At 40.8% G+C, this 16,058-nt stretch overlaps 1 protein-coding gene across 1 annotated transcript; it reads left to right on the plus strand.

The window, feature by feature from the left end:
• Positions 1–11,984: 11,984 nt before the first annotated feature.
• Positions 11,985–15,877, plus strand: LOC102617334 (protein unc-13 homolog). Its single transcript, XM_006489694.4, has 5 exons — positions 11,985–12,771; positions 13,092–13,976; positions 14,080–14,538; positions 14,631–14,817; positions 14,901–15,877. The coding sequence occupies exons 1-5, from the start codon at positions 12,112–12,114 to the stop codon at positions 15,875–15,877; spliced, it is 3,168 nt and encodes a 1,055-aa protein (XP_006489757.2). The 5' UTR covers positions 11,985–12,111.
• The last annotated feature ends 181 nt before the right edge of the window (positions 15,878–16,058 follow it).

Genomic DNA, 16,058 nt, shown 5'->3' on the forward strand with positions numbered 1-16,058 from the left:
CAATACGCTCACGCCTTTGCAAAAAACACACACACTTACATTTTTTTTTTATAACTCACACTTTTTTTTATTATAAAAAGTCTCACGAAGAGCTAAGGCAACATTAAGCGGGAGTGTGCAACCCTATAAGCATCCTTACAAAGTAAGCCAACAAATACAGGAGGAGAACAGAGAAGAACATGCAAGCTTATAGGATTATTTAAACTATAAGAAGCAAGGAAATCAGCAGCACCATTTGCCTCTCTGTACACATGCTTTAGCTGAATGATCTAATCCCGCTCTCGTTTAAAAGAGAACGTAATCGATACTATTATGCTAAAGGAAAGTCATCATATGAAGATGAAAGAGTATCATTAGTAATAAAATGGGTCATTACTCTAATCAGTACCCCCACATCTATGCATATTTTCAACTGCTATATCTTATACTTCTTAATATGCCTTTTTTCTTGTGATGATTTTGATGTTCATTTGACTGACCTACCTCTTTCTCCTTTCTCTTTTCTTTTTTTTTTTTTGGCCTAGTAATGGATAGGTATGGACCCATTTACTGAGGACTTCGATATTTTTTTTAACCAAATGAGTGGTAGTTCTTCGGGTGTCCTAGGTACCTCAGCAAAAGGTACCCTCCCTTCATTCCCAGTATTAAGAGCAAGTCGTAGGATTTGTCTTTCGGTGGTTTTCGGGGTACCTTAACTACCTGCAAGAGAAAACTTGGCTCTCTGTTTACGGTCTCAGGAGATCTCGCAGAGGGAGAGCTTGATCCGGTGGCCAATAAGAAGATATCTCACCTCACTGAATGTTTTCTCTATACCTCCGAGTGTATTTCTACAGATCCAGCTGCTAAGACGGATAGATTGGATTTAAACGAGCGTTATAGCTGGGCGCTTAAGGCTTGTCATGATGTGAGTGTTTCTCACTCTTTTTCTTCTTGTCTCCCTCTTTTTTACCCATTTTTTGTGACATTGCATCATCATTTTCATTGTTTTTTTTTTGTTGCAGACGGCCTTCTACATTAGCCACAGTGTTCGAGACTTTAGTAGTACCTCGGCTGCACAAGTGGAGGTTGAGAAATTAAGGGGGGAGCTTAAACTCAGCCGGTCTCGAGAGGAAAAGCTTGTTGAGGAGGTTAGGGCCTTGAAGGGGTGCTTGGACGACCTAACCCGATAGAACATTCGCATATCCAAAGACTTTGATGAGGTTGAGGCTAGGCATGATGAGTTGTTATCTCGCCAGAAGGACATGCTTGACAAAGCTTTTACTCATATCATGATAGAGGTTTGAAGTGTAGATCCAGAGCTAGTGGTACCTCGTGTAGAGAAACAGGTGGACAAGTCAGCTATTCTGAAAGCGATCGAAGATAGGAGGGTGATCCAGGCTCCTCCATCTCTCAGCCCACAACGGTCTTTTGAAGTACCTCAGGTATCCCAGGAAGATCTCATGTCCGATGGCGCAGTCCATAAAGGTTGTACATCTTTGACCTTGGTAGTCCCTACTGATCTTCATGTTGAAAGGAGTAGCGGAGACGAGGTTCCCCCTTCTGCGTGATCCTTCTTATAGTCATTCATCATCGGATGTTTCAATAGCTTTCTTTTTTCCTTTTGTACCTTTTATGGTGCGGTATCCCCTTTTGTTGTATTGGGATAGTTGTCCTTTACAAGGTTGTCTCGGCAACCTTGTAGTTGTTTTCATTAAGCTTCCGTAATAGACTTGATTTAGCGTGCCATTAAATTCTTCACTTATATTTGAACAATTGATTATGAAGATTTGTAGAGATCCTTCGGGTACCCCAGGTACCTCTCGATATATTCTTTGTGCTTGTGGTGATTCCTGCAGTCCTGCTTACTGCACATCTTAACAGAGATTATGGCATACCTCAAATAATTAAATAATTCAAACATTATCATGATATTTTAACTAAAAATGAAATTCATAATTAGGTCTTGCTTTTTCCAAAGCATCTTTTTCGGGGACATTTTTAGCTCATTCTTTTTGTAAAAATGGTCGAAAAACCGTTTATTTTGCCATTTGCTTCCAACCAACGTTTAGTAAGATAATTCAAATAGAGGAGACTGCTAGCCTACCTAATTTCTTTTAAGCATTCAACCCTTGCAATTGTCGTTTGCTTTGGGTTATATATTATTTACTTAGCTCAAGTAAAAGAATGGAGGTGTGGGCATATGGATACCTTAACGAAAGCTCATAGTGCTAAGGTACGCTGGTTTACTTCGCCCTTGAGCCTTCTTCGACCCTCTCTCTTTAAATTTGTTGTATTCTTTTGTGCTGACTTTGACCTCAAGTAGATCTTCATGATCAGGACATGTCAGATACCCCAGATACCTCATATTATCTTGTATAGAGGCTAATATAGCTTAAGGGTGCATACACATATGGCATAACGATAAAAGATAGGGACACATTAATGGCAAAAATTTAACCGCAACCGCATTTTGTAATTGAAAATAAGAACACACGTTATCTTATTTTGAAAGTAAAAAACATACTCATGAGTAATAGAAGTAATGATCATTACATAACACTGACTCATTGTCCCAATAAAAATGGGAAACCATGCGAACACACACTCTTTGGGATTTAAGGAATTAAAAAGTTTTTATTGCACATGTAGGGTACCCGAGGTACCTTTTATTGCTTTACCACATTACATACATAGGAAGAAAAATAAGAAATAGATAAAGTGAACGGTAGGGTTTAAGACACTGGCTTCATTCTAGTAATACTTCCTCAGTATTGCAGCATTCCAGGGATGCTTGACAATTGTTCAATCCATGTAGATAACCTGTATGGCCCAGATCCTACCAACTTGTCTATGTGATACAGGTCTTCCCAATTTGCTCCGAACGAGCCCTTCGAGGGTACCCGGGTGTTCTGAGTTACCCTTCGTATGACTAAATCACCTTTCTTGAATGATCTGGGGCATACCCTCTTTTCATATAGATCTGAAATGCAGTGCTGATATATTGCAACCCTCAATTCTGCTTTAGCCCTTTTTTCAATAAAATAAAGGCTAGATGTAATCAAAATGTATTCCTAGCTTTATCGAAGTACGCGGTTCTATGACCCGATTTTTGCTGGAATAACCACATCAATCCCAAATGCCAAAGAAAAAGGGGTTTCTCCAGTTAAAGTATTCTGAGTTGTTCGATAAGCCCAGAGAACACCAGGTAGCTTATCCACCAAAGCTTCCTTTCTTTTCTCCAACTTTTTCTTTAGGATATCCTTGATGATTTTGTTGATGGCTTCAACCTGTCCATTAGATTGTGGGTGAGCCGGAGAAGCAAACCGATTGGTTATCCCAATCTCTGAGCAAAAACTCTGAAATTTTTTGTTAATTGTTTCTCGTTGTCGCTGACAATGGCATTAGGGATATCATACCTGTATATGAGGTTCCTCCAAATGAAATCAATGGTTTTCCTTTCCATAATACTTGCCAACAGCTCCGCCTTTACCCACTTTGTGAAGTAGTCAATGGCCACAATTGCATATTTGGCCTGCTCTTTCTCGGTCAGCAGTGGGCCACAGAGAAGACATAACAGTTAACTTTTCTGATGGAATGTGGGGTACCATGACAAATCTCTGGCACTTATCACAACTCTTGACCATGTTTTTAGCGTTTTCCCGCATCATAGGCCAATAAAATCCTTGGCAAAGAGCCTTCTGTGCTAATGATTGTGCTCAATAATGATTGCCACAAACTCCATCATGACTCTCCCTCATGAAATATTCAGCCTGCTCACTTTCCAAGTATTTTAAGTAAGGAATGGTGAACCTTCTTATGTATAGGGTATCTTCGATGAGGCAGTACCGTGCAACTCTATACCTCAGCCTTCTCGCTTCATATTTGTCCTAGGGCATATCCCCGTTCTTGAGGTACCTTACGATTAGTTCTATCCAGGGTACCTCAGCAGTCATTGACCCAACTTTTTTTTAGCTCAGACAGATTAATACTAGGAGTGGGTATATACTCAGTAGTGATGGGGCCAGCTGATTAAGTTGCGCTAAAGGAAGCCATTTTGGTAAGATTATCAACTTCATAATTTTTTATTTGTGGTACCTTTTCTACTTTAACCTCGGTAAATTGGGACATCAGTTCTCTATTTCTCCCGAGGTACCCTTTCATATTTTCTTTTTTAGCTTGATACTCCGAGGTGTTCTAACTAACCACCATTTGAGAGTTACTTTTAATATGGACCTTTTTTGCCCCCAAGACTTTCGACATCCTCAGTCCTGCTATTATAGCTTCATATTCGACCTTGAATCCAAATTGCAAGGCATAACATAACTTCATTTTACCTGGATCAAAGATTATTATTCTCGCACCACTTCCATGAGAGTTAGAGGAACTATTCACGTAAATCTCCCTAACATGCTCCTCTTCAGCAGTCGGTGTTTTTTTGCTCGGACATCCCGGGATCCTGTCACCCCCAGAGTCATTGGCGAATTCTGCAATGAAGTCAGCAATGGCTTGGTCTTTAACAGCTGAGCGCGGCTTAGAGATTATATCAAACTCCCTCAATTCGAGAGACCAGCGAAGAAGTCTTTCGGACATGTCCAATTTATAGAGGATTTGTCGAAGTGGAAGATTTATAACAATGACAATGGTATGGGCCTGAAAATATGGCCGAAGCTTCCTTGCAGAGATAATTAAGGACAAAACCAACTTTTCTATGGCAGAGTACCTCTTTTCCGCATCGACCATTACCCTACTAGTGTAATATATAGGTCGTTGTACCCCGTCATCATCCTTTCTTAGTAAAACAGAGCTAGTGGTGTGCTCGGAGACGGCGAGGTACAATAAAAGTATTTTGCCAGGCTTGGGTTTGGTGAGTAAGGGTGAATTGACGAGGTACTCTTTTAACTTTTTAAAAGCCTTTTCGTATTCAACGGTCCATTGAAGTTTCTTCTCCGCTTTCAGAGAATTAAAAAAGGGCTTACAACGATCGGTGGCCTTAGAATAAAGCGACTCAATGTGGCTACCCGGCCGGCCAAACTCTAGACTTCTTTAACGGTACTAGGTGACTTCATATAAAAAACCGCACAGATTTTATCGAGGTTAGCCTCAATTCCGCGTTGTTGCACCATGAAACCAACGAATTTACCCGAAGTTACCCCAAATGCGCATTTTTCAAGATTTAGGTGCATATAATGTTTTCTCAGAACATCGAAGGTGTCGCTGAGGTGCCTTGCGTGATCACCAGCATACACCGATTTTGTAATCATGTCATCAATGTACACTTCCATAGTGAGATCGATCTGCTCCTTAAAGATCTTATTCACCAAACATTGATAGGTGGTGCCAGCGTTCTTCAAATCAAATGGCATAACCTTATAGTAATACCACCCACGGTTGGTGATTAAGGCCGTTTTATATTGGTCGGGCTTATACATTGCAATTTAGTTGTACCCGGAAAAGGTGTCTATGAAATTAAGCATTTCATGTCCCGCTGTGGCGTCAACTAGCTGATCTGCCCCGACGAAGCAGGAAGCTATCCTTCGAACAAGACTTGTTCAAGTCTGTGAAATTCACACACATGCGCCATTTCCCATTCGACTTCGTCACTAGGACAACATTGGACACCCAGTCAGGGTACACCACTTTCCTAATGAATTTGGCTGCTAGTAAGCAGTCCACTTCTTGTTCAATGGTATCATAACGTTCCTCATTAAAAGTTTGACGTTTTGCTTGATGGTTTTATGATGTGGATTGACATTTAGCTTGTGACAGGAAGTAAAAGGTGGGATACCTGACATATCCACGTGAGACCAGGTGAACACATCAAGGTTCTCCTTTAAAAGGTCAATAAGTTGCTTCTGATATTGGTCAAGGAGGTAGGAGCCAATTTTGACCATCTTGGTTGGGTCATTATTGCAGATCGACACGGACACAAGATCCTCAGTTGGTGTTCCTCAGTTTTCTTCCTTCAGCACCCGGGAATCAAGAGGTACTTCCACATCTTCGATTGAGCCTGAAGTAGGGCTATGTGATACCTCAGGTACACCAGGAGCTACTACATCCACCTCCACTGGCTCGACTTTTTGTTGCTGTTGAGAATTGATAGATCGTTAAGTTATCTTGCGTGCAGCCCTTTGTCTTCTAGCAAATGTTCACTTGGAGAGACTAATTGGTGGCTTTATACCAATGGGGTACCCCTTCAAGGGCACATTAGTGGCAATTTGATAACTCAATAGCATCCCCCAGCTAACCGTTGATCCCCTTTAATGGTGATAACTTCCCCAACGGATGGAATCTTCATGGCAAGGTAATGCATGGAGATTGCTTTTTTGGTTGTGTCTAAAAACAGTCTCCCCAAGATGATATTACAGGCACCTCGATGAGATACCAGACCAAGGGTAACAGGCAAAGTGATGATACCCTTAGAGATAACCATGTCGCCCGCAAAACCGATGAATGGCATGTCTTACGGAGTAATCATTGGTGATTCAATCAGCAGATCAAGAGCGCTTTTGAAGATGATGCCCACAGAGCTGCCGGTGTCCACTAGGGTCCTCGCTACTTTGCTGGTTGCAACTTTTAACGTTATGACCAAGGCATCATCATGAGGGTACGAGATACCTTCCGTATCTTTCTCTGTAAAAAGAATAGGGATGAGATGGTTCGGTATCTGAGGTACCCCATAGTGATTTAACTAACAAAGTTAACTTTCTTACCGGGCCGATCCATGATCAGTGACTTATTATAATGCTTGAAGGCCCATTTGGATTCTCCTACAAGGGTAGGACCTCTTCCTATCATTCGAACCTAAACTCATTTCTTGGACCCCCAAGGTACCTTTACATCAGTATTAGGGTCAGCAATTTATTTACCCTTATCTTCCTCCAAAAACTTCCTAGCCTCGCACATATCGACCACAAACTCCTTGAGGTACTCGCTTAAGATTGAGGACTCGATTTTCTCTCGCAAATGAAAACACTTGGCGATGCTATGACCGAATCCTCATGGAACTCGCAATATTTCAAATTACGCTTCAGATTATGGTATTTTCGAATTAGCTTGGGCGGATTAAGTATGCCCGTCTCTCTGATCTGGTAAAAAATCTGCTCTAGAGATTGATTCAAAAGATGAAAAGAATCATATCAGGGTTTCTGTGGTGCTTCCAGTTGTTATGGAAGTGGGGATTTAACATTCTAGGGTACTCGAGGTACACCATAGATATTAAATCCTCTTCCTTGTGAGGTTGGATGGGGTGGGCTATGCACCCGGGGTGTTCGTGAGGGTACCTGCACTGCATCAGACTTCTTTGGTTTCTCCTTGCTTTTTGCAGCTTTTTTTTTTTTTTGCCTTCTTTCTGTTTCAAGTGACACTTGTCATCCATCTCTATGTGTTATAAAGCTCGAGAGCGAGCTGCCCCATAAGAAATGGGGCAATGCTTTTGAAATGATCGTCACAACTTCCCCAAACGTAAATTCTTTTCAAAATGAGTGAGAATGTGTTGGTGGCCAAATGTACCGGTGCGCAACACCTCTTGGTGGAAACGAGTTACGTACTCGGCTAAGGACTCTGATTCTCCTTGCTTGATAAAAGTAAGCTTGGAAGATGTTATATCTTGAGAGGAGGCATAACCAAACTCATGAACAAAATCTTTTAACAATTGGTCCTAGAATGATATACTACCTACCTTGAGTGATCAGAACCACGATTTGGCTAGTCCAGTGAGGGTATGCGAGAACATCCGACATATAGCGGTGTTGCCCACACATTTAATCAGCATCTGATCATGATACAACTCAGCATGTTCTACGAGATCCGAGGTACCCCGAGTATTGCGGTATCTGAGGCACGACGAACGCTTCTGCTAGAACCGTTGTTCAAATTTCCATGGTGAATGACAAGTTATACATTGCTGGTGCCGGAGCACTAATGGGGTTTTGTTTTTCAGAAAAGAGCTTCACTTGAGCTTCAAGGTACTCTATTTTTTCCATAAACTCGCGGGATACCCCATATGCTCTTAAGGATGCTGCAGTCGTTTAGGAAGCTCTTTTGGCGTTCAACTTTTGCTAGAGATCTTCTTAGGCCATTTTTTTACGTTAGGTACCTTGGCTACTACAGGAATAACAAGAGGCGATGGATCGTTCTTTCCAAGAACCGCAGGTTTGAAATTTTGAACGGGTACCTGATGGTCCGTGCTCTGGTCTACTACTCTCACGTATTTCAGATCTAGGTATGATCTGTTTATCACTACGTGGAGGAGGAACATCTTGAATCACCGGAGAAGCGGCTAGCTCAGGTACCCGGGATCATACTACTCTGAGAATCGCGTGGGCTAAATCCTCAAAGTGTTTATGAGTAACAGGCTCTTCGTCGGGGTGAATACCAGTTGATTGCTTAACAAATTTTCCTTTGTCAAGGCGGAGTGCCCTCCTTATCAAGTCGTCCCTCTCATTACTGATGTGGTCCTCCAATCAATCATGACCTAGCAATGTGTTATCAGTGGATACATCAGGTGCCATGGTTGCGCAAGCACACGTACAAACAAGCTTAGCATCGTGTGGAGGCTTTTTGTGCGATCCCAACAGACAGGGCCAATTATTTTTAGTAGATTTTGAACGCGTGTATGACTGCCACAAAACCAAGATAAGAACAATAAATTTATTTTTATCGGGGAGTGGGGTGCCTCGCTTGTCTGGGGTGTATGGGCTATTTCGCCTTTTTGTGGAGTGAATGAGGATTAAGATGGTGGTGGATATGGTGGGAGGTTTAGCTTCAGGTGTGGAGAGCTACCAATAGTCACCTTAAACCTACAAAACAACGAGAAAATGTTCAGAGGTGGAGCCAGGGGTGGCAGGCGACCACACTCCGACGTTCAAGTCAGAGTTGAGTTTTCTCAGGTTAAAGAGCTTGCAAGCTCTCAGTAATGGAGGCTTGAGGTGGAAGAAACCTCAAGTCTTGTGATGTGTTGTTCGATTCTTTGATAAAAATTAAACATAAGTATTTATAAGGTCTACCTAGGCTGTTGTACCACCTGGCATTATTTTATTGGCGTTTCTTGCTGTCATGTCAGGAATATTCTTGTTTTTCATACGTGTGGCAACTTGGACGCTTCAAAAACATGCATAGAGAGCAAGCTTGAAGAGTATATACATGTAAGGCGTAGTGGGGTGGTCCCGTGTACTTCTGTTAAAAATTTTCAGGCATGGCAAAGGAAAGTTGGTGGTCCCAACTGTCATAGCATTGACCCTTTTTGGTTTATTTGCTGGCGTGACAAGCGGTTGTCCCTTCTTTTGTAGTACGGAATTTTGTGTTGATTCTTTATTTTTTGACAAAAATTAACTGATCTTTTTGAGATTTGAGCTTACCTATCTCTTGATATTTTTACGAATATTTTTCTGACCTTTTATACCTCAACAAAGCGTTCCTGAAGTACCCTCTGGAGCACTTAGGGTACCCGGCATAAACCAATTTCTTAATATCGACACGTAGCGTTTTTTCATTGGGCCTTATATTTCCTTCCCAAACACCTTTTAATATAAAATCTTATATACTTCAAACTATAACTGAAAACAATGACAATCAGGAACATGCAAAAATTTTATCAAGAAAAATTTCGCTGTGAATTGTTAGCTCACACTATCATTCCTCAACCTCTCTTCAAATCTGTCTTCGTAGATCTTCCTTGTACTCTTCAACCATTCCGGAAGATCTCACGACAGTCCATTTTATACAACCCCGGTTTCAAGTTTTTTTATTCGTCCCGGCACACACGTCAGATGAGTCTGGAATCATGACTCACTAGAACAACTCCACCAGCAAACTCATCTAGTGTAACAGCCACAGCAACAATACTCTGCGTGTCCAAATGATCTGTGGGCTCATCGGATATTAATATGTGAGGCTTTGACACATGGAGACTAAAGTAAACATGACCCTGACTTTCTGCCCTCCAGATAAATTCGCAATTGGAGTAAGATGATTATGGCCAGGGAGTCCAAATTTCCTAAGTTTCGCATGAACAGCCTCCTTGATGAGCCCGAATGTAGAAAAGATTGACAGTTAGGAGAAATTAAGCTTCTGAATAATGAAAATATTATTGAAAATCTTAATAAACAAAACTAGGTTTCAGTGCCGTTTTATATTTACCGTAAATATTGTAAATTTATTAAATTCAAAATTTTATTTTATAATAAGATTATTCTAATCTAAATATGGAAAACAAAACAAGCTGCTTTCAAATTTGATATTTGAAAATAGATAAAAATCCAGAAAACTATGGCAAAAATAGAAAAATAACTTAAAAGAAAGAAGCAGATTTTTCAGCGCAACCATGAGACAGAATGGTATTAGTGTTCTGGATTTTGTTTGTCTCAATAAAAGCTTCTAAGTTATTACCTCCATAGTTAACAAGTCCTCAAGGTGTCGTGAATGTCTCCCAATCCTCAGTTTCTGTCTCCTTCGCACTTCACCCCCGGTTGGAGCCATGCATCACCGGCTAGAAGATTCGGCAGAGGAGATTTTCCAGTATCGTTGGGTCCAACAATAGCAACACAAGTCCCCATATCGATGCCCATGTCAACATTAGACAATCTGATATCCTGAAGATTAGGATAACTGAAGCTGATGACTTCTATTCGCTGCAGCATTGGTGATGTCAACTCAGTAGGTTCATGAAAATACTTAATGCTACAAAAAAGAAACCATAGTTAAATTTTTGATTAATCGACTTGGTTGAGAACTTGAGATCAAATTTTTATCACAAGTTTCATGCGAAATCATATCTTATTTATTGAGTGAATAACTCTTCGTAAAATTCAAGTGAATTAATTAGATTATCTTCTGAACCAAATTGATGAATGCCACATTATTTATAATAATTTCTTGAGATAAAAAATTTGAGATATATAGCACCCTTTTTATCCTAATTCTATACACAAACAAATATAACGGAAATAGTATTGGTTGAATTAAAACACAAAATAATGAAAGTAAAATCATATGCTGTTATTTGGTAATTTATAGCCTGCCAATATGATTTTGTCACATAGATGAGTAATTTTTACCTTATCGCTCTAACATTTCTTTTATTGCAATCATCCAATAAGACTTGGAAGATACATTAGTTTGTAAAGTTTGGAAAAAAAAAAAAAGTATGTGTCCCTGACTTTAATCTTATAAGATGAAGTGATTATAATTTATTTATAGGAAAATGTTTCTTGTGCCTTTTCTTTGTTTCTTCTTTCATAAAAACACATACAGGTGATTTTCTAGAAACATTCGAAAAATTTTCTAATTGGTTCTACAAATTACATCATTTCAAAAAAATATTCTATTTAACTAGATATAAAAGACAAAATAAAAATATCATTTAAGCTATTTGAGAAGTACAGCCTTCGCGATATGATGTTGAAACAATCAAGCACATCTAACAGCATTTTTAGTTAATTAATTAATTGAGTAGTTCCGTAACACATCTAACAACATTTTGGGTTTTTTTTAAAACAATTTATTTTTTAAAATAGCTTCTCTTTAACAACCAAAAAAGGAAAAATCTCTCTATTCAACAATCAACAATATTTCCAAGTAATCATTACAGGTCAGCAAACAATTAAATTAATACAACATAATTTCTGCTTCTTGACAACAAATTTATACAAATTTTAATCCCGTGAAACACGTACACTATTTGAGGAGTTGCTGCCGAAAAAAAAAAGAAAAAAAAAAGAAAGAAAGAAAGAAAAAGAAATCGCTAAAGAATAATTAAATTCAGTAGCAATAAATTAAGGGAAAAAAAGAGAGAAATACCCGGAATAGAAATTGGCAACATTTGCTGTTAATGTCTTATTAATTAATTTGCCACCTTATCTTCCTCGTTTTCTTCGGTAAGCTACAACAGCGTTGCCGTTGTAATAGCCATCAATCCAATCCAATTCCTTAACTCATTAATGCTGTCATTAACCAACAAAATCCACCACATAATTAACATTAATTCACAAATTAAACTCTCTCAAACCTCTCTCTCTTGTTAGAATAATGCACATCTTCTCTCCTCCGCTGTCTATCCCGCCAGGTATCTAACGAAGAAAGATATTTAACCCCAGCTAGCTAGCTAGCAGCTGCCCTCCCCACTTTCTTCATTTAATGACCCACCAAGCCCGCCGGGATTCTTTTCCCGGCCAGCTCGCCGGCCCTGCCACTGCGGACTCCGACCTCGCCTGGCCCTTTGGCAAGCTTGAAGGGATTGATTCTGATGACATCCGTGAGACCGCTTACGAGGTCTTTTTCACTTCATGCAGGTCTTCTCCAGGGTTTGGTGGACGTAATGCTATAAGCTTTTATTCCTCACATGACAATAATAATAATAACGGCGGTGGTGACGGGGGAGTCGGAGGAGGCGGTGGTACCGGGTCCGGGTCACCGACTGCTAGGGTTAACGGTGGCGGGGTGGTTCAGATGACGCCAACCAGCCGGGTCAAACGGGCCTTGGGACTCAAAATGTTGAAGAGATCGCCATGCAGGAGAATGTCCAGTGTTGGTGCCTCATCCAATAACCCAACTTCGCCAGGCTCCCATGCACCTAATAATCATGTGCACAATAATAGTAACAATAACTTTGGTCACGGGCATGGACACGGTGGGACTAGCCCCGCCGGGAACGCGAATAATTACTCCACCGTGCCACCTCTGTCTAGACCGAGACGGCCGTTGACGTCCGCGGAGATCATGAGGCAACAAATGAAGGTGACAGAGCAGAGTGACAACAGGCTGAGGAAGACTCTCATGAGAACCCTTGTTGGCCAAGTACGTAAACATTTATAATTTGCATATATGCATGTGCATGCATGAGGAGTCAGTCATTTATGTTTCCTTATCTTATTATCTTGCATGCCAGAATTAAATTAATTCTTCTATACCACTATTGTACATACAACCAATCAAGAGAGTTAAGCACAAGAATATCCCGCTGAATTGGAGAATCTCTATATTCTAATAAATCTATTAAATTTCTCCCTATAATTTATAATTTCTGTTCTTGTAAGTCAAAGGTCTTTGTCATCTGTCGCTTTAAATGAAATTTCTAGCTCCCTCCGAACCATTGTCATCTTTTCATGTTTAAACAGATGGGACGGAGAGCGGAGACTATAATTCTTCCACTAGAGCTGCTCCGGCATCTAAAACCATCAGAATTCAATGATGGACACGAGTACCATCTATGGCAGAGGCGCCAACTCAAAATCCTCGAAGCCGGTCTCCTCCAACACCCATCAGTCCCAATAGACAAATCCAACAACTTCGCTATACGTCTTCGAGAAATCGTCCGCGCAAGCGAGACAAAACCTATAGACACCGGCAAGAATTCGGACACAATGCGAGCATTATGCAACAGTGTCGTTTCTTTATCTTGGAGAAGCGCCAATGGCACTCCCACCGATGTTTGCCACTGGGCTGATGGCTTTCCCCTCAATGTCCACCTCTACATAGCTCTGCTTCAATCCATATTCGATTTCAGAGACGAGACATTAGTCCTTGATGAGGTTGATGAGCTTTTGGAGCTGATGAAGAAGACATGGTCGACCCTGGGGATCAATAGGCCAATACACAATGTCTGTTTCACATGGGTTTTGTTTCAACAATACGTTGTGACTTCTCTATCAGAGCCTGATCTTTTATGCGCGGCGCATACTATGTTAGCGGAGTTGGCCAATGATGCTAAGAAGCCAGATAGAGAGGCGATTTATGTGAGAATGTTGTCGTCCGTTCTGGCCTCGATGCAAGGGTGGGCGGAGAAAAGGTTGCTTAGGTATCATGATTATTTTCATAGAGGCACCGTTGGACAAATTGAGAACCTTCTTCCTTTAGCTTTATTGGCATCAAAGATTTTGGGTGAAGATGTAAGCATTACTGAAGGTGGGCTTGAGAGAGGAGATACAAAAGTGGTGATGGATTCAACCGGTGATCGTGTTGATCATTATATTCGTTCCTCAGTGAAAAATGCCTTCACTAATGTAACCTAATGCCAATGAGTTCAAGGGGTTATTATTTTTTCTTTTGATTCTTGTTAGAATATGTTCTTTATGTTTGCATTGTTTGTATGTTTGATTGCAGCAGATTATTGAGAATGGGAACCTGAGGACTGAAGATAGCGATGGGAACGATTTAGGGGAAACAGGAGCTTTACTTCAACTAGCTAAAGAAGCAGAGGATTTGGCATTGAGAGAGAGGGAATGTTTCAGTCCAATACTTAAGAGATGGCACTCGATTGCAGCTGGGGTTGCGGCTGTCACATTGCACCAATGCTATGGGGCAGTGTTGAAGCAGTATCTGGCTGAGACGGGGACACTTAAAAATGATACCGTTGATGTGCTGCAAAGAGCTGGAAAGCTTGAAAAAGTTTTAGTCCAAATGGTGGTTGAAGACTCTGCTGAGTGCGATGATGGAGGGAAAGGCATTGTCAGAGAGATGATTCCATATGAAGTTGATTCGATCATATTAAGACAATTGAGATTGTGGATTCAAGAGAGAATAAATAGAGGGAAAGAATGTTATCTCAGAGCTAAAGAATCAGAAGTATGTGCTTAATTTTACGCATGAAGAAAGATTCAGAATGAAATTTTGTTTGTTTGTGACGATAGTTAGTTCATTACAATTTGTATTTGCAGACATGGAATCCCAAGTCCAAATCTGAGCCGTACGCGCAGTCAGCTGTGGAGCTAATGAGACATGCCAAGGATACTGTGGATGATTTCTTTGAAATTCCAATAGGAATTACGGATGATTTGGTTCATGATCTTGCTGATGGGTTACAACAACTCTTCAGAGAATATACAACCTTTGTTGCGTCCTGTGGTAAGAAGCAATCTCTAAAATCTCAAAGGGGGTTACTTCAGTTCAAACCGTAAGATTTCTTATGTCTTCATGTTATTTTCCAGGAGCAAGACAGAGCTATCTTCCAACACTTCCTCCTCTTACAAGATGCAACCGCGATTCAAAGTTCAGCAAACTCTGGAAAAAGGCCAGCCCTTGTACTGTTGCTGTAGAAGATGTGCAGCAGATTAATGGATCGAACGAAGGTCACCATCCTCGTCCGTCAACAAGCCGTGGAACACAACGCCTCTATATCCGCCTCAACACCTTGCATTATCTTGTCTCCCACATCCATTCCCTTGACAAAACTCTGTCCCTCTCACCAAAGATTGTTCCTTCATCACGCAGCCGTTTTGCCAACCACAGGCGTCATACTAATTCCAATTCCTATTTTGAGCATGCAACAAATGCCATTCAATCTGCCTGCCAACATGTATCAGAAGTTGCTGCCTACCGTCTAATCTTCCTTGATTCAAACTCCGTGTTCTACGAAAGCCTTTATGTCGGTGATGTTGCAAATGCAAGAGTCAGGCCTGCATTGCGAACTCTTAAACAGAACCTCACTCTTTTGAGTGCAATTCTTACAGATAAAGCTCAGGCTTTAGCTATAAAAGAAGTTATGAAGGCATCTTTCGAAGCATTCCTCATGGTTTTGCTTGCTGGGGGAAGTTCCCGGGTCTTTTATCGTTCCGATCATGAGATGATTGAGGAGGATTTTGACAGCTTGAAGAGGGTCTTCTGCACATGTGGTGAAGGATTGATAGTTGAAGATGTGGTGGATCGCGAGGCTGAGACCGTCGACGGGGTGATAGGGTTGATGGGGCAACAAACTGAACAACTAATAGAAGATTTCACAATTCTTTCCTGTGAAACAAGTGGCATAGGAGTTGTAGGCACAGGTCAAAAGCTACCAATGCCACCAACAACAGGAAGGTGGAACAGAGCGGACCCTAACACCATACTTAGGGTATTGTGTCACAGGAACGACCGAGCTGCAAACCAGTTTCTGAAGAAATCTTTCCAGCTAGCAAAGAGGAGATGATGATAAACCTTGTCTTGTACATTTGAAGCAGAGAGAGTAAATTTGTGATTAATAAGAGTATTGATCACTTCTAGCCATGTAACTGAAAATGGAACTTGCAGATACCACAAGGGGTTCTTGTATCTAAATTCTGTTCACTCAAATTGTATATGAAGATGTTGCTGAGGGTTGACAGAGCTTT

The sequence above is a fragment of the Citrus sinensis genome, chromosome 1 (assembly GCF_022201045.2).
Source record: "Citrus sinensis cultivar Valencia sweet orange chromosome 1, DVS_A1.0, whole genome shotgun sequence".
NCBI classification, from domain to species: Eukaryota; Viridiplantae; Streptophyta; class Magnoliopsida; order Sapindales; family Rutaceae; genus Citrus; species Citrus sinensis.

Excerpts from the sequence above, each read along its gene's own strand:
- LOC102617334 (XM_006489694.4), top strand. The coding sequence starts at position 12,112 with ATGACCCACCAAGCCCGCCGGGATTCTTTTCCCGGCCAGCTCGCCGGC. Across the intron at positions 12,772-13,091 it reads TGAGAACCCTTGTTGGCCAA|ATGGGACGGAGAGCGGAGAC; the intron begins GTACGTAAACAT and ends ATGTTTAAACAG. Across the intron at positions 14,818-14,900 it reads AACCTTTGTTGCGTCCTGTG|GAGCAAGACAGAGCTATCTT; the intron begins GTAAGAAGCAAT and ends GTTATTTTCCAG.